The 19604-nt window shown below is 39.2% G+C and overlaps 1 protein-coding gene across 2 annotated transcripts in view; it reads left to right on the top strand.

Moving 5' to 3' along the window:
• The window catches only part of UHRF1BP1 (UHRF1 binding protein 1), a 59833-nt gene that overhangs the window by 18761 nt on the left and 21468 nt on the right, over positions 1-19604 (top strand). The window contains exons 2-8 of one of the 2 annotated variants that reach the window (XM_042986158.1): positions 8981-9143; positions 9245-9283; positions 9989-10080; positions 12464-12653; positions 12970-13110; positions 13541-13711; positions 14390-14582. In XM_042986158.1, the coding sequence (XP_042842092.1) occupies positions 8981-9143; positions 9245-9283; positions 9989-10080; positions 12464-12653; positions 12970-13110; positions 13541-13711; positions 14390-14582 (989 nt within the window). Of the gene's footprint in view, positions 1-8980; positions 9144-9244; positions 9284-9988; positions 10081-12463; positions 12654-12969; positions 13111-13540; positions 13712-14389; positions 14583-19604 lie in introns of those variants that run through there. The other variant, XM_042986159.1, reaches the window with a different exon arrangement.

A 19604-nucleotide genomic window follows, 5' to 3' on the forward strand; every position in this document is an offset into this window, starting at 1 on the left:
GAGAGAGAGACAGAGTGTGAGCAGGGGAGGAGCAGAGAGAGAGGGAGACACAGAATCCCAAGCAGGCTCCAGGCTCTGAGCTGGCAGCACAGAGTCCGATGCAGAGCTCGAACCCACAAACCGTGAGATTATGACCTGAGCTGAAGTCGGACGCTCAACTGACTGAGCCACCCAGGCGCCCCAACAATTATAGTTGGATGTTTTTAATACTCCTCCCTCAGTAGTTGATAGAACAACTTGAAAAATATCAGTATAGATATAGAAGATCTGAATAATGTTATGCATTGCCTTGCCTAATTGACATTTATAGAACACTATACATAACACAACTGGAGAACAACAATATTCTTTTCAGGTGCACAGGAAATGTTTACCAAAATAGACCATACATTAAACTATAAAATATGTCTCAACAAATTTCAAAATATTGAAAACTTACATAGTATATTCTCTAACTACAATGGCATTAAGTTAAAAATCAATAAAAAATAAGATCACTAGAAAAGTCCTGCAAATTTGGAATATTTAAAATACATTTCTAAATAACTCATGGTGAAAGAAATTATTTTGTAAAAGAGATTAGAAAATGTTAGCTAGTTGGCAATGAAATTCAACATATCAAAACTTGTGGGATATAGCAAATAAAGTGAATACTAGGAAACATAGGTTTAAATGCTTATATTAGAGAAAAGTTTAAAAATCAGTGAATGAGGTTTCCAACTTAAGATGCTAGAAAGTGATGAACGTAATAAACCCAAGTAAGTAGAATAAAGGAAAAACAGTAGAAATCACTGACATTGAATATAGGACAAAATAGAGAAAATTAATAAAGACAAAAGTTTTTTTTTTTTTTTGTTTAAAGATCATTAAAATTAACTGTTAGTGAAACTGACCAAGAAAAAGAAGTCATGAATACTATCAGGGATGAAAGAGGGGATATAGATCTTACAGGTGTTAAAAGGTATTAAGGGATTATTAATATCTGTTGTCAAAAAACTCAACAACTTAGATGAAGTGCACATAATTATTTGAAAAACGTAACTTAGCAGAATTGACTATGGAGTATCTGAGTAGCCCAATGTCTATTAACGAAATTGCATTTGTTATCAAAACTTTATTTTACAAAGAAAACTCCAGGTCCAGATGGTTTTATTGATGATTTGTGTTGAACACTTAAGTAAGAAATAGAACCCATTTAACACAAATTATTTTGGGAAATAGAGAAGGAAAACACTTCCCATCTTGTTTAATATGTCTATCATAATCTTGGTAACAGAAAACTGACAAAGATGTTGCAGACTATGTGAATGTCTTTGTAGAACTCTTTCGGCCTCTTAAAAAAAAAGTTATTAGAACTAGTAAGTTCTAATAACTAGAAAGTTATTAGAACTAGTTATTAGAACTATACTAGCAAGTATAGGACTAACAAGTATTAGAACTTGCTAGCAAGTATTAGTACTAGCTAGTATTAATACTAGCAAGTATTAGAACTATACTAGCAATGTATAGGAACAATATATAAATACCAGTTTTCACAGAGATCGGAAATGAAGAAGTAAAACTGTCTCTATTCCACAGATATAATTGTTTACATAGAAAATCCTAAAGAACCTACAAAACAACCATTAGAGTGAATAATTGAATTTAGTAAGGTTGTAGGATATAAAGTCAAATACAGTGACACCTGGCTGGCTCAGTTGGTGGAGTGTGGGACTCTTGATCTCAGAGTAAGCTTGAGCTCCATGTTGGGTATAGAGACTACTTAAAAAAATCTTTTAAAAAAACCAAAATCAATATGAAAAAGCACTTTTACTTCTATCTTCTAGCAGCAAACAACTAGAAAAATTTTTAAAGTTTCCTTTATAATTCAAAAATATAAAATACACACATAAATTGAAAAAAAGGTGTATACCTGAAAACTAGAAAATGTTGCCTGGAGAAGTTAAAGACGACCCAAATAAATATGCCATCCCTTGGTTATATACCGTCTTCAAGGATACACTGACTCATCTTTGCTAATATGTCAGATCTCCCCCAGTTGAGCTATGCAGTCCCAATCAGAATTTCAACAGGTGTTTTTTTCCTCCATCCTACAGAAATTGGCAGGCTGACTTAAAAATTTGTATGGAAGTGTAAAAGACCTAGAATGACTAAAATACTCTTGGGGGGAAAAAGCAAAATGAGATTTATACTACTTTTAAGACTTAAAATGAACCTACCATAATATGGCCAGTGTGGTATTGGCATAAGGATAAGTAGACCAGTGGAACAAAATAGAAAGTTCAGAAATAAGCTACTGTAGGGGCACCTGGGTGGCTCAGTTGGTTAAGCATCTGACTTTTGAGCTTGGCTCAGGTTATGATCTCATGGTTTGTGAGTTTGAGCCCCATGTTGGGCTCTGCGCTGAGAGCATGGAGCCTGCTTGGGATTCTCTTTCTTTCCCTCTCTCTCTCTCTGTGCCTCTCCCCTCCCCCCCCCACTCAAAATAAATTAAAAAAAAAAAGCTGTATATAAATTGCACCTTAAATAACACAAAAACAATTTAAAAAACCCAATATCGGAAACAAAAATCCAGAAGGAGAGAGAATTTTCTTCTAAGAAAAGCATATATCCATTCATGTAGCAGTTTTGGGAGTAAAACCTATTAGGACAAACCTCTAAGATTGAATGGTATATTCTATCACATGGTCCAGAGTAGACTAATGTTAGCTACTTCAATGATTGAGATATTTTGTTTAGATGATTTGGGGGTCCACAGCTTGATGTGTTATATTTTTGCTGAAAGTCATGCCTGTGGTGTGGCTGAGCAGTGAAAATACTTTGGTATGGATTTGCTTAGGAAGCTTAGAAACCAAGGCCTGGACTGTGATCACCTTAGTGGAAAAAAATAGTGAAGGAAGCAAAGCATATTTGCAGGCATATTTGCTTTTGTGGGGTTTCGATTTCTTTGGGACCTGAAGCAGACTGATTATTGCAACTTATTGACTGTATTATCAGCAATAAAAGTACTGAATTACAGGGTACAGGGTAGTGGGAGAGTTGACCGAATGCTGAGTTAAGTCTCATTTCTGCCATTTACTTAGTCCCAGGTTAACCACTGGCTAGCTATGACTCTTGGGAAAGTCATTTAACTTTCTGGCCATTTGCAAATTATAGATTTGGTCTGAATTATTATTTAAGATGCCTTCTACTCTGAAATTCTGTGAATCTAAAAATCTAAGAATTCTCACTTCTAACATTGTGGTACATTTTCACAAAGATATCTGAGAATTTTTCTCTGTTGTCTCTTTGGCAGATTGCAATCCTCTGGCAGAAATGAAACCCGATCAAGATCTTTTCCAACTTGATTTCATCTTAGCTTCTATGCTCTGTAACAGTAACAGATGGCCAGAAAATGTTTCCCCACATACTTAAAGTGGAATAGCAGGCTTCCATTAGCCTTTTCAGCAACCCTGGAATCAGAGATATCATCCTCAGTTAGGAACACAGATACTGAATAAAGTGGTTTCAGATCAGATTCAGATCTGGTTTCCTTGTTTGAGCAAACCTCCACAATCCTCCTCCACAACCGTCCTCGTGGATTACCATTTTACCTATTCTTTGTTATTACTGTAAAATGCGGTCAAAATCAGTTGAGGAATTCTTACTGCCTTTTTTGAGAAGCTAATAAGGTGATACCCACTTTTTGTTGAATCATAAAAGTAAATTGACAAATTTATTATTACTCTTAGGGGAGAACAGCCATTGGTGGTCCAGCAGACCTGCATGTAATCTCTGTAGAGAGATTCTCCACTCTGATAACCAAAATTATATAATAAAAGGAAGTTTATCCTCTCACTTGCTTATTCTTCTGTACCCTACCTGGAAATATGAGCGATCACTTTTCCTCTGGGGCCTCATCTAGGAAGACAGGTTCTTCTGGGTTTTGTGCTTTTCCCGTTGTTCCTCTGTGTTGGTGCTGTTGATGAGGGCAGTATGCCAAGAGTCTGATGACCAGTCCTCACTGAGATTAGTCTCTAGTCCTGGCTGCCTGATGTTCATACACTTGTAGTCATTTCCAAGATAAGTCCACCTGGTTACTATCAGGATAAAATGAGCACAGGGTTCTCTATAGAACTTCCCTGAAGAAGTCAGTGCTGTCATTTGCCAGATGACATGGCTACAAAGTTCATAGAACTCTGCTGATTATCACCTATACACCTGTTGTTTTCAATTGGTTAGTCTTGCCTTTACAAGCTTGATTTTGACTAGATTAATTGATAACTTTGTTCCATGTCCTCAGTTCTCTTGTGACCCAGTAGTACTGGAGGGACAAAGGATGAAAATCTATTCTTGGAGCCAGAGTGGGGACTCTGGAAAGGCTTTCTGAGGAACATTAATTCAGTTTTAACCTTGTTCAGATTTCAATTTGTAGACGCCTGGGTGGAAAGGATAGAAATAGGCATACTGGGAATGGAGGAGGATACATTGAGCTAGAAAGAGACCTGAGGGGTTGTCTCTTGAAGACAGCTTGAACCCTAGGATTATAATCCAGGCCTCCTGAATCTATTTTTTAAGATAATAATGTAATCCTTTTCTAAAGGCAGCAGTGGAATCCACAAATAATATTACTTTTTATTGAGCACTTAACAAATGCCGGATATTTAGTGTATGTTAGTTAGCTCTGTTAATTCCACCAGTCCTGTGAAGTTGGTTGGACAGTTTGCCTAAAGTCACAGCATTAGTGAGAGAGCCAGATTTTGAGCCCAAGTCTAACCCTAAAGCCTGTGCTCTTAAACACCAAGCCATGATAAGAATAGAATTTAAAAACTTCTCTGTTCTGGAAGAATGGATTTATGCATCTCTTTTCTATCTTGAACCTCTCATTTTCCCTGCCTTCAATCACTTTAACTGATTAACTGTTAAACCATTCAAATTAAACCATTCTCAAACTTTAGAGAACAGAAGAATCACCCTGAGTTTGTAAAATGCTGATTCCTTACTCCCCTCCCCATTGTGAATCAGCATATCTGGAGTGTGGCCCAATAATCTACATGTTAAAATAAACATACACCATGGTGATTCTACCCATTTGATCACAGGACCATAGTTTGAGACACAATTGCCCTAAATCCTGGCAAAGTTAGGGTGAAATGTAACACAAGTCTCATACTTTTTTATTCACAACTGGAAAAATGACGTATTTTTTTATATGGAGCTGTAAATGGAGTTAGATTTTGCATAGAACACAATGTAGAAATTAGGTACAGGTTGCCTGTTCAGTGTAACCACTTTGAGAATGTCAACGTTAGCATGTGTGTAACTCATTGTTGACTGTGGTTGTTTCATTTTATTCAAAGTATGTTCCTCCTGTTTTTAGAGAGATTTTTATCATAAGGGAAATAGCTTATCTTAGTGACTCTCAGCCTGTTCTCTCCTGCATATTGAAGGGGTCCTGACTCCCATCTCTGACAGTGTCTCACACCTACTATGATTCTCAGTTGAGGCAGAGAGGTAGGGTCTTATCACAATCTGGGGAAAAGAGGACACGTACAGTTACAGTCTTTAAAACTAATTTTTTTTATCTTCAAAAGTTCTTATCTTTAAGACTAATACTTCTGAAGGGTTACTCACCCCAATTTCGGAGCTGATGTGGCTTTCCTGAATACTTAAGAGTAGAGGAAGTGTTGCTAGGAAAAAATAATTGTAGTATCTTGTTTAAATATAAAGGACTTGAAAAAGAAAGCCTGCCTGTACCTAGTGGTTACAAATAATGTTAAGTTCTGCTTCTGTGTTCTTTCCTTCCCACAGGACTGTGTTTCCTCCAAGTCCCTAAGGGGCATGCACTGTGTATCTTCCTTTAGTTTCAATTGTTGTTATTCTTGTTTTATGTAGTGGAAGTGTTTAAGATGTTCTTTCTTTTCTTTCACACCCCAGTCCTATTTCCTTATAGGTAGCCATTCCTTGAAGGAAAAGAGAAATTCTCTTTCCCTCTGTAGCAAGTTAGTTTTCAGATGATAGGAGCCATTGTAGAAAGCTTGTCTTTTGGGTTCAGAGACTAACATTGGTTCATACCCAGTAAATGTTGACTAAACATTTTTTGTGAATTAAAATCAGTAAAAGTATGTCTACGGGTATAGAATTTTATTTTACCCTATTTAAAAGCTAATAATGAGCTTGTTGTAGTTTATGGATGCTGACAGAACACATGATACTCCTAGATCAGAGATAGAAGACTTTATTACTCACAGCCCTGCAAGCAGCATAAGCAAATGTTTGCATTAGTTCCCCCTTATCCCCTCGTGTCCCATGGGAGTGACACAAACGGACCCAGATGGATGCTTGCACATATTTTATAGGAATGGAACACTGAAGTAAGTGGTAAACAAGCCTGCTCTTTGTCCTGGGGTGGGGCACATTACTTCATCCCTCAAAGCTGATCTTTGCAAACCCAATCCTGAGAAGTGGCCTGGGTAAGGAGTGGTCAGGATCATGTGTTTTTGGTATACTCAGCAAGACATGTAGGAGTGTGAGAGACCCATGGAGGAGTAGCGCTTCAAACAGTAAGTACATACACTAGGTAATTGATAGAAATCTTAGAAAGAATTACTATGAAATATTTGCCATACAAAAATATATAAAGAGTAATATAGCCATACGTTCACCTCCCATACAGTCACCTCCCAATGTGAGAAATAAGTATTTATACAGAATGTGAGAAATAAGTATTTATATAGTTGCAGCTGACTGTGGAACCCTCCCCTGTCTCACAGGTAAGCAGTTTCCTGAATTTGTTATCATGCCATTGATTCCTATGAATCTCTAATTATCATATAGTACTTTTTTTTTTGCATGTTTATAAACTTCTAAAAATTTTTAACTATCATTTAAAAATTGTTAGAGTCTTTTTATATAGTACCATTTTAGGCACTGTAGAAAAAAATTGTGAAGATAAAACTCATGCACATCATGATGTTATAGTCCAAGGAAAACCAAAAACACTAAAATACACCTTAGTAAAAGGAAAGGATGTATATGAACAAATAAAAGTTGGTAAATAATATGTAACTCTGAAGTCAGTTATTAGCATCTAATATGTATAAGGGCCAAGTGTAGTTATGGATGGAGGGCAAGATACAATTTATTATTGAGGTGGAAAATAGTGACTCAGAGGCAGCAACAGTGAGAATTACAGGGATGAGATTCATCTAGACAGTTTGTCATACAGGAAAGAGGGATATGCTGTGAGGAACTGCCCTTAAATTGATCTAACCAAAAAGATGAGAAGGGAACTGGGAGTAGTCAGGCAGCAGGATAGTTAGCTGAGAGGTATGTGCGTATGTCAGGTAACCATTTTGATTAGGAGGCATGGCTAAGACCAAGCCTCTGACCTCACAAGGCTTCACATCTAATTACACAGGGGTGGTTACATATGGGAGAATTAGAGAACATCCTAAGACCCTCCATGATTATGACTTAAATGTGTGTAACAGATTCTAGAGATGTAGAAAAAAAAAGTTTAATATGAGTTGCAGCAGTTGGGGAAGGAAAGCCTCAGTGAGAAGTCTCGCATTGGGCCTGGCATGGCAGACTGTGATGATGATGCTCCAGGAAAGGGGTGGCAAGAACACGTGAGCAGACTGGAGACAGTGAGCATGGAATAATGAGAAGACTGGCCTGTGTGAATTATGTCCAGGCCACTTGACCTGTAGAGTTTCCTATGGTCTGTATTTTGCTGATTGCACGCTTATGGTGCAGTTCAGCGTTTTTTCTCTGTCCTCTGTATTTCCTGCAAATTCGCAACTGGACCTAGTAGCATGATGAGATTTAGGTTCATTTACTTTGGCAGGACTATAGGTGAGGGGTTTGTTCTTTTGTCACATGAGTAAAGGGATGTGTAAGGGTCTGGGGTTTCATTTGACTGTACTTAACAAGCCAACAATTAGCCTATTACCATTTCACATTTTTTTTTAAATTTACCATTTTTTAAAAAAAAGTTTATTTTTGAGAGGGGGGTGGGGAAGGAGGGGCAGAGAGAGAATCCCAAGCAGGCTTTGTGCTGTCAGCGCAAAGCCTGACCTGCAGCGTGATCCCACCAACCACAACCTGAGCCAAAATCAAGAGTTGGACGCTTAACCGACTGAGCCACCCAGGCGCCCCCGTCTCACATTCTAACTTCATAGAGCTCCCTCGTCTGTTTCAAGTAGTGTTAGAAATATAATTTGCTTTCTGAGATACCCTGGTCTGTCTACTCTCCACCCAGCCCCGCCCCCACTTTTGTTTGTACAATCTCTTTTCTTCATTTGTTTTCCCTATCTTGCTCAGTTTGGATTCCTCTCCCAACAGTTTCTTTTCAACATGGGTGCTGTGTCCTAAGAAGGAACCTTGATTAGTTTCCTGAGTTTATAGGGCTAGCCTGCTCCAGGTCCTTTGGACCTCACTGGGGACCCCTTGCAGTTGACTACACCCCACTAGTTTCAACTGCTATGATCCAATTGGCCCACGTTGCTTTTCATTTAAAACTTGGTTGTCTTGTAGTTCTGTTCTTTGGTTTGTCAGATGCCTTATTGCTTTCATGTTGATTTTCACAGCTGCTTATAGCACATATGTCTTGTGGCTATTGATGCTTTTTCCCTCTTGCTTTATGTGGGGATTTATGAGGCTGCTTTGTCTTCTAGTTTTGTTATAAGTGTTATCCGTGGGCTTCTGGTGTTGCTATCTAGTTGCTCTGTTTTTATGTGGGGATTCAGAAATATCAAAGGTCTATATTGCCACTGCTATAGCCATTTCTCCAGAATCACTTGAGTAGAAAGGTGATACAGTCATGAGTAGAATGATAGGTCTCACCTAACATCTTACTTGGCATAGAGACAGTGTGGTCATTAGTCAACATTTGTTCTTTAACTTTCTCTTTTCTCCAAACTAAAAAGCGTTATTGGCTATAATGCCCATTTAGTGGATTTCCATAGAAATAATACCTTCTTATTTTTACTTTTTTCAGGTTCACCAAAAATCTTTCCCCAGACAAAATCAATTTGAGCACTTTGAAAGGGGAGGGTCAGCTGACGAACCTGGAGCTAGATGAAGAGGTTCTACAGAATGTGCTGGAGCTACCCACCTGGTTAGCCATCACTCGGGTCTACTGCAACAGGGCCTCCATCCGGGTGAGAATGGGGGTCAGAGTGCTATTGCTGTCCTTGGCCAACAGGCATGCTTTATTGAGGGACAGCTCCCACAGCCCTGAGTCTTTGCTTTCTTCTTTCAGATCCAGTGGACAAAGTTGAAGACACATCCCATATGCTTGGTAATGGCTTTTCTTGATTGCAAGTAATCACATGGGGATGGCTGGGGTCAGGTTTTAAAAGATCTGAGAGAAGATGGGGAGGAGTCCTGATAGGCTATCCTTTTTGGGAGTGATGATTGCTCTTTCTGGCTTGTCAGCTTCTCTCTCAGACAGAGTGACTACTGTCTGGGCTTATTCTGGTATTGCTATGAGGTATAATGTTAACATTGAGACACAAGACCCAGGAGTCCTGAGTTGCTTGTTTTGCTTTTTGTTTTTTATAACAAATTTGCTACCCAGGTTCTACTTTTACATTTCCTTTGGAATCCTGACAGAGGAAAAATGAGAAATGTAGTTGATGTTGACTGTCGGGTGATTATCAACTGAAAGCCCTTCATCAGTGAAAGCCCTGATCCATGCATGCCTTTACTCAAAGAGTGGAATCTCCAGGAATAGTAATCTCTGTAACTTGGATTTATGTTTTAGTTTTCTGCTATGAGCTAATCCCATACTTGTCATGGAGTTCTGCTGCTAATGGACATGGAAGAGGGAAGATGAGGCCTCTCTTTGCATTTCAGTTTGTTCATTCATTCGACAGACATTTAATGTGTGCCCACTGTGGGCACAGCACTCAACTAGGCATTAGAGTATAGAGATGGGTAATCCGCAGCGTGTGCTGTGTGGGTTTTTGTGCAGATGCTTAGCTCTTCGTGGCTTTTATTTCAGTGTCTGGATAAGGTAGAGGTGGAGATGAAGACATGTGAGGAGCCTCGGCCCCCCAATGGACAGTCTCCCATTGCCCTCGCTTCAGGACAGAGGTTAGTTGCTAATGGCCCTATTATTTCCAATATATTAACTGTTCCATATCAACTTTTACTAAAAAACAAAAGCTTTTGGGGTGCCTGGATAGCTCAGTTGGTTGAGTGTCTGACTCTTGGTTTTGGCTCAAGTCATGATCTCACGGTTAGTGAGTTCAAGCCCCCCGTTGGTCTCTGCGCTGATAGCAGAGACTCTCCCCACCCGCCTTTCCCCTCTCTCTGCCCCTCCCCCGCTTTCTCACTCCCAAAAACAAATAAATAAACATTTAAAAAACAACCTTTTTGGGGCACCTGAGTGGTTCAGTTGGTTGAGCATCTGACTTCGGCTCAGGTCATTGATCTCACAGTTTGTGAGTTTGAGCCCCACATCGGGCTTGCTGCTGTCAACCTGTCAGCACAGAGCCCACTTTGGATCCCCTGTCCCCCTCTCTCTTCTCCTTCCCCACTTGAACTCTTCCAAAAAATAAATAAAGTCATTGCTGTACCTAAGGTCATCGAGGTTTTCTCTTATGCTGTCTTCCAGGAATTTAATATCAGTTTGTTTAAAATTTTTAAATTGTTTTTAAATTTATTTTTTAATTATATAAAATAAAAAGTTAAAGTTCCAAAGTTAAAACCATAAAACAAGATATGTTATACGTATGTATGTTTGTGTTGTCCCCTTTTTTACATAAAATACCGTGTACCATAAACACTTTCCACATTGGTTTTTCTTTTAAAAACATATCCTGGAGATCAGTCTATAGAAGTATATAGAGCAACGTTCCTTATTCCTTTTTTTTTTTTTTTTAAAGTAGGCTTTATGCCCAGTGTGGGGCTTGAATTCATGACCCGAGATCAAGAGTTGCATGTTCTGCCATCTGAGCCAGCCAGGCACCAACCCCTGCCCCATTCCTTTCTGAATCTACAGAATACTCAAAATATTTTCAGGAGGCATCGTAGTTTCTATAGCCTGTTCTCTATTGATAGATATTTGAATTATTTCTAGTTTTCTTGCTGTTACAAATAGTGCAGCAATAAATGACCTTGTTCGTGAGTCACTTAGTATTTTTCCAGCATATTTTAACTCTATTTTTTTTTAACTTATTTATTTATTTTGAGAGAGAGAGAGCCGGGGAGGGGCAGAGAGACAGAGGAAGAAAGAATTGCAGGCAAGCGCCATGCTGGCAGTGTGGAGCCCAACACGGGGCTCAAACCCACAAACCATGAGATCATGACCTGAGCCTAAACCAAGAGCCGGAAGCTTAACTGACTGAGCCACCCAGGTGCCCCTTCCAACATATTTTAAAAACCATTTTATTGAAATATAATTCACATACCATAGAATTCATCCATTTGAAGTGTATGGTTCAATTGTTTTTAGAATTTACACCAGGTTGTACAACTATAACCACAATCAATTTTAGAACATTTTAATCACCCAAACAAACCCCATACTACCTATTAGCAGTCACTCCTCATTGTCCCTTGCCTTAGTCCTAGGTGACCATTAATCTGCTTTCTGTATCTATTCTGATCATCATTCTGATCATCCTATAAATGGAATCATTTACTCTGTAGTCTCTTATAGCTGGCTTCTTTCACTTAGCATAATATTTTCAAGGTTTAGATGTATTTTAGCACTATCACTACTTTATTCCTTCTTGTGGGCAAATAATATTTTATTGTATGGATAGATATACCACATTTGATTTATCCGTTCATCAGTTGAGGGACATTTGGGGTGTTTCTCCCTTTTTTGCCAGCATATTTTGGGATAGATTCCTAGAAGTGGGACTCGTGGGTTAAAGGGAAAATGTATGTATAATTTTAATAGTAATTGCTGAATTACCTTCTATAAGGATATAATTTTATGTTCCCATCAGCATTGTGTACTAGTTCTTGTTTTTCCAGAGACTTGTCAATAGAGAATATTGTCAGGCTATAGGATTTTTGCCTAATCTAATAGATGACACATGGTGTTTCAGTGTAGTTTTTTGGTAAATTATATTGAAGTGTACCATATTGAAGAACACAAATCATGTGTATATAATAGTTGAGTGATTCTTTACAAAGTTAACACATCAAGAAACAGACTACTAACTTCCAGAATCCTAGAAGTCTCCTGTGGCCTTTCTAGTTATATCCACCCCCAAGGATCACTTTCATTGTGATTTGTAACACCATACATTAGTTTCCCTAGTTTTAAAGTTATGTAAATGTAACCATATAGTATGTCATCATTTCATATATATATATGAAAAGAGAAAGAAAGAAAGAAACCATCCACAGTTCTAGCACCCAAAGAGAGACACTGTTAATAATCTTGTCTGATGTCTTCCAGCACAGAGTGTGCACAGACTCTCACATGATTCTGAACATTGGTCTGCCTCATTTGTTGTAGTGAGTATGGCTTTGCCGAGAAGGTGGTGGAGGGAATGTTCATCATCGTCAATTCCATCACCATCAAGATTCACTCCAAGGCCTTCCACGCTTCTTTTGAATTGTGGCAGCTCCAGGGCTACAGTGTCAACCCCAGCTGGCAGCAGAGTGACCTCCGCCTCACCCGCATCACTGACCCCCGCCGAGGAGAGGTGACAACCCTAGTATTGCAAGAGAAGAGAATGGGGAGATCCAGAATAGGACTTCTTTTTAAAGGATACTGTTCCTGCTTTGGGGATTTCCTCAGATATTGCCCTTATTCCTGTGAACCCAAGAAGCCCTTCTGTCCAGTGTTACTGCTGCATCCTTTCCTCACTTAGGGATCTCTGTTCCGCTGCATTCTATTGGTGGGATCCCAACCGAGAATGGTGGGGGTTTCTGCTTTGCCAGTCTTTTCCCCCTTGGACTTACTGCCTCTTGGTTAATTTCATCCACAGAATTAAGGGAATTTACTCTCTCTCCTTCCAGGTTTTAACATTTAAGGAAATAACTTGGCAAACACTTCGAATCGAGGCAGATGCTACCGACAATGGTGATCAGGATCCAGTCACCACTCCATTGAGGCTTATTACCAACCAAGGCAGGATCCAAATAGCCCTCAAAAGAAGAGTGAGTATATTTTCTGCCCTCATGAAAACTTCCATGTTTTATTCTCCTACACATCCTGGGAGTTGGTATTCTCTCTTGGAATGTTACTGGCTCTAGGAATGACAATTGAAAAGGACAGGCCTGTAATTTAGTGTTGCACAGAACATTTCTGTGAACATTTCCACCTCCTTGTCATCTGTATTTTGGAAACCACAGTTTTTACCCATATACAGGGACATGGACCTAGGCACCTAGCAGTTCACTTTTCCTGCTTCTTGTTAATTGCAGAAAACATTAGTAGCTTTGTAAGAAATGGACTCTCCACGGTGGTTGTTGCTTTCCTTTCATGTTCTGGGGATTAAAAGCCATTTCTGAAGTTAACTGGGCAAGAGTCACTTTGAGTTGGAATAATACAAGACGTTGAACTTCATGTTCTGTGTGTCTCCTTCAGACCAAAGACTGCAATGTGGTAGCCTCCAAGCTGATGTTCCTGTTGGATGATCTGCTCTGGGTGCTGACTGACTCACAGCTCAAGGCTATGATGAAGTATGCAGAGTCGCTGAGTGAGGCCATGGAGAAGTCAGCCCAGCAGAGGAAGAGCCTGGCCCCTGAACCTGTACAGGTTAGAGGCGTGGGGCTAGGGAGATGGTAGGCCAGACCTAATTCATATCAACATAGGTGGAGTCTAGACTTTACTAGGCTTATTTGGAGCATTTTTCATTTACTTCTAGATGTGCATAGGTTTTGTTTGTGTGTCTGATTTATTTATTTATTCTGTTCATTGGGTGCCTCCAGTGTGTTAGCTTATTACATAGTGCTGGCCACTGGAAAGGGAGAGTATAATAAACTTCTTGTTTTTGTCCTTGGAGCTTTCACTGTCTTAAAATACTTACTGTCAACAAGCTATTACAACATGATGTGTATAAAGGTAGACACTGTGCCATGAGAGCACAAAGAAGAGGCATCTAACTACACAGACCGAAAGGGGTCATTTAAGAAAGACTTCCTGTAGGAGGTTTTTTGGCATCAGTGAGCTAAGTCCTGGGGGGGTCAAAGCTTGGGGGGCAATTCAAACTGAGAACAGAACTCTGACAATTACCACACTAATTATAATTAGGCTTTTTGCAGTTTGGGTTATTTAGGTGGGACAGACCTACGTGAGCTACCAGGTGAACACTTACGAAAGGGAAGAGTCATCTTGCTAAAATGTGGTTTTCTTCAGACTGAAATAAAGCTTAAGAAAGCCTGTGAGGAGCCTGCCTGGGTTTGGACTTCTTATTTTTCTCTCTGTCACATATAGATCACTCCACCTGCTCCCAGTGCCCAGCAGTCCTGGGCCCAGGCGTTTGGTGCCAGCCAAGGCAGCAGCAACAGCAGCAGCAGCCGCCTCAGCCAGTACTTTGAGAAATTTGATGTGAAAGAGTCCTCCTACCATCTGCTCATCTCCCGCCTGGACCTGCACATTTGTGACGATAGCCAGTCTCGGGAGCCAGGTACCCTGTTTGGCCTGAGCCTGGGCTGGGTGGTCCATCACTGCCTTCAGCTCTGGACAAAGCTTCGGGATGGAAGGCTCTTTTCAAGATGCCATGGAGCACTTTGGTTGGCTTCCCTTAATCAGGGCATTCCTTGAGCCTCAGCCTCTGTGGCATCTCTGTTTTTGTTGGTGTGAGGTAGTACTCTTTAGCCTTAAGGCAGCAGGACCACCTGCAATACTTAATAAAATACAGGTGCCATGCTATTCCTAGACCTCCCTAAGTCAGAATCTTCAAGGGTAGAGCTCAAGCATTGTATACTTTCTTTTCTCCCCAGTGTCCCTTGGCCAATGCTGACCACTGATAGAAGCTATTAGGAAAGAAAATTCAAGTATAGGAAACCCCAGAATTTTCAGATTTTTGAGTCAATTTAAATAATTTTTATGTGTAAATGCCCTCTTCCCAAGCAGAGAGGTTATGTTGTATTCTCGTCATGCTTTTACATTCATTAGGGCCATTGGTATTACATACACGTATATGTTTTATTCAAAATGAAAAAGGAATTGACTCATTTTGTCTTCATGAGTCTTGGGGAAATCACTTAGCCTCTTGCTTAACCTCTTTGAGTTTCATCATTTGTGAACTTGAGTTAAATCATATCTTACTCGTTTACCTCATTGGTTTTTGTCAGGCTCAAATGAAATAATATACTGAATTGGAAGACCTTAATTATAGGCACATGCTCAGTATTATTATTCCTTTGCTGCCTCTTCCTTTAATACTCTGCCTGTATTTCCTTTATACTCCCCTTTGCACCAGCTCTTGGCTTTAGATGCTCTCATATGGTAGATTTTTCTTGTGCTGCTGTATCCTTTCTGAGGGTTAATGTCTGCCTCTTTAATGACCCCTAGACTCAGTTTCCTTGGGGGAACTTACCTTTTCTTCCTGGGGCACCAAGCAGCATTATCTTTCTTGCTTTGCTGTTCTGTGGTGTTGAAGTGACTTCAGTCCCTGTCTACTCCCACTCTGAGAGAGCTGAGAGGAGCAGTGACAACATAAAGATTGCTTTTGCGACCACAAGAAATAAATTGCTCACTGGTTAGCCACCCACTTATTTTGGAAGTTCTTTGCTAAAACGATTATTGTTTTGTTTGGTTGTTTCTTCCAAGTGTTACTATAAAGGCTTTGGGTTTTTTCCTCTTGTTTTGTCTTGGATCTTTTCATAGGTCTTTATTAAGAGTGTATTATTGAGAATTTGACCCTTTTGCTTGATGAGGAGTATTTAGCACTGTCGTCTTCATGTGACAAGGTCCCATAACCCACACTAAGATGTAAATGACTACCCTCCCTTGCAGTCCCTATTTATTTATTTATTTATTTATTTATTTATTTATTTATTTAGCTAAATTAATATATTTGCTGGAATTTAAGAACTTTTTGTATGAGATAGTTTTAGATAGGGAGAAAACTTCCAACCTGCCATACCCAGGTGTGATGTATGACTCTGTAAAGGAATAAGGAACAGTTCTTGTGAATTTGACTCTTCTCCTGGGATCTGGGGAGAAAAGGGAAGGGAGAACTAGGTGGCACAGAAAGCATTCTAAAGTTCTCTGGAATTGTTCTGTCTAATATGCAGCCACATATGACTACTGTTGGCTGATCCAAATTGAGATTGGTTGCAAGTGTAATTTCCACATGGGATTTTGAAGATGTAGTAGAATAAAAGAGTATAGAATACCTTGATAATTATTTTCATATTGGTTATATGTTGAGATGATAATATATTGATTATATTGGTTTAAGTTGTATGTATTGTTAAAATTAATTTCACCTTTTTAAAAAACTGTTTTCCATGTGACTACTAGAAAATTTAAAATTATTTATGGCTCATGTTATATTTCTGTTGGATAGCATTTTTTTCAAACCCTCTGTCTAGTATGGTAGTCAATAGCCACGTGTGTCTGTTAAAATTAAAATAAAATAAAATGAAAAAATCAGCCCCTAATTTGCACCACCCACATTTTAAGTACTCAGTGTAATCTACAGACCATAGAAGATATTCATCATCACAGAAAATTCTTTTGGACAGTGCTGCTCTAGAGGCTCTTTGCTACATCTACCTTCTTTTCTCATTAAGGGACATGATAGCCTGGGATGTTGGGCCCTTGAGTAACACACTTACCTATTCTGTGGCATTAGAGGTGAAATTATTGGAAACTGGGTGGGTCCTTAGGCACACCTTGGCTTGAGGTGGGGCAGCACTATCTCTTAAAATTCAGAAAAGCAGGGCACCTGAGTGGCTCAGTTGGTTGAGAGTCCAACTTCAGCTCAGGTCATGATCTCACAGTTCATGGGTTTGAGCCCCACATCAGGCTCTGTGCTGACAGCTCAGAGCCTGAAGCCTGCTTCAGATTCTGTGTCTCCCTCTCTCTCTGCCCCTCCCCCACTCCTTTCTCTCTCTCTCTCTCTCTCTCTCTCTCAAAATAAATAAACATTAAAAAAAATTCAGAGAAGAGGTTAGTGGTTGATGGAGAAAAGAGTGTCACCGCTTTTTTTATTTTATTTTATTTTATTTTATTTTATTTTATTTTATTTTATTTTATTTTATTTTTATTTTGGGGAGAGCACAAGCAGGGGAGGGGTAGAGAGAGGGGAACAGAGGATCTGAAGTGGGCTCTGCGCTGACAGGCTGGCAACAGTGAGCCCAGTGTGGGGCTTGAACCCATGAGCCACGAGATCATGACCTGAGCTGAAATAGGAAGCTCAGTTGACTGAGCCACCCAGGCACTCCTTACTTGCTTCTTTTTAACTCTTTTTCGTCTGGATGAGGCCTGTGAGCTAAAAACTTTCTTTCTTTATCTCTCTTAAGGCCAAGCTTTCCTCATCCCACAGCTCATTGGAGAACTTTAGTCATTTATGGACACTATTTACCATTTATGTCCCATATCTGATTATGTATTTATAATTAAATATGTTGGTGACTGCTAATTATATTTGATTTTGATTTCAATTCTAGACCCTATTTTAATATGCTCAGTCTATGTAGTTTATTGTTCTTTTAGGTCTGAATAACTCCATTGGAGGGAGCGTTGCCATGAAACTCTCTCCCTCCAGGGCCTTGGGCATGCATTTTTAACAGGGATGGTATCACCCAGCAGCAGATGAAAATTGACTCTTTCCTTTTAAGCAGCTTTATTGAGATCTAATTCACATACCATACAATTTGCCCATTTAGAATATACAACTTAGGGGGTTTTAGTATATTTATAGGGTTGTATAATCATCATCACTACAGTCTAATTGTAGAACATTTTTGTCCTCCCTGAAAGAAATCATGTACCCATTAGCTGTCTCTTCCCATTTTGCAACTCTAAGCAACCACTGATGTACTTTCTGTCTTGATTTTTGCCTGTTCTAGACATTAAAAATTGGTTCCTTGGTGAAGTGTGGGGGTGAAAAAAAATTTTAGCTATAACACTGGTTTGTACCCTTCTAAAGCTTAATCCCTACATGACAAAACTTTAGTCCTTGGTATTTAATTTCTTTCTTTGGGTTTTCTTGGATATCACATGAGGAGCACTGACACTGAGTTCATGGAAGATACACAAAATATGGAAGATCACTGCTAAAAACTATGGTGAATAGATGGCTGTGATTAGAGGTCTTTCTCCCAACTGATTGCTTAATCTCAAAGTCATATGGTAAGAGGTGGCCCGCACATGCCGGTTGGCTGACTTGTCAGTGTTGTTTCTGTTTGAGCCTTAGTGCTTTTGTGGTTTGAACTTTAAGAATTAAATAGGGGCGCCTGGGTGGCTTAGTCGGTTAAGTGACCGACTTCAGCTCAGGTCATGATATCGCAGTTCGTGGGTTTGAGTCCTGCACGGGGCTCTGTGCTGACGGCTCGGAGCCTGGAGCCTGCTTCAGATTCTGTGTCTCCCTCTCTTTCTGCCCCTCCCCCACTCGCTCTCTGTCTCTTTCTTTCTCTCAAAAATTAACAAAAAATGTTAAAAAAGGAATTAAATAAAAAGTCTATATTTTAAAATTATTATTATTTTAAATATTTATTTATTTATTTATTTATTTATTTATTTATTTATTTATTTAACGTTTATTTATTTTTGAGACAGAGAGAGACAGAGCATGAACAGGGGAGAGTCAGAGAGAGGGAGACACAGAATCCGAAACAGGCTCCAGGCTCTGAGCTGTCAGCACAGAGCCCGACGCCGGGCTCGAACTCAGGGACCGCGAGATCATGACCTGAGCCGAAGTCGGCCGCTTAACCGACTGAGCCACCCAGGTGCCCCTTATATTTATTTATTTTTGAGGAGAGAGAGAGATAGAGAGCAAGCAGGAAGGGACAGAGAGAAGGAGAGAGAGAATCCCAAGCAGGCACCATGCTGTCAGCACAGAGCATGATGCGGTACTCAGACCCACGAACTGTGAGATCATGCATGACCTGAGACGAAATCAACTGACTAAGCCACCCATACACCCCTATATTTTATTATTTAATTCTGCAGGTTATTCAGCAAATCATGAATTAAGTGCTGAAAAGAAAAAATATCGACTCAGTCTGAATGAATACCTAGCAGCTAGTTAAGCTAAAAGTTATCTTCTTGTATCAAGCAAAAGTTAAGTTAAATTTGCTAAGGAGTGCCTGGCTGGCTCAGTAGGTAGAACATATGATTCTTGATCTCAGAGTCTTGAGTTCAAGCTCCATGTTGGTCATAGAGCTTACTTGAGCTTACTTTAAGAAAAAAAAGTTCACTGACATTAATTTTAAGAAATTTATTTAAATTTTCCTTTGTTTTGCTAAAAATGCTTTTGATAAAAATTAAAAATAAAAGTGAATTTTTTTCTCTTTCTGTATTCAAGAAAAAGAAAAGAAACAAAAAAGAGAAAAAAAAAGGAAACCATTTGAAAATTTGAAAAAGTGAATACACTGAAGTAGGCTAAAATAAAATGATGGAAGTAAAATAGAATTTGAAAAAATTTACACAAAAGTAAAAAATATAGTAAAAAAAATTAAAGAAAAATATTTTT

Source organism: Panthera tigris, chromosome B2, assembly GCF_018350195.1.
Source record: "Panthera tigris isolate Pti1 chromosome B2, P.tigris_Pti1_mat1.1, whole genome shotgun sequence".
NCBI lineage: Eukaryota > Metazoa > Chordata > Mammalia > Carnivora > Felidae > Panthera > Panthera tigris.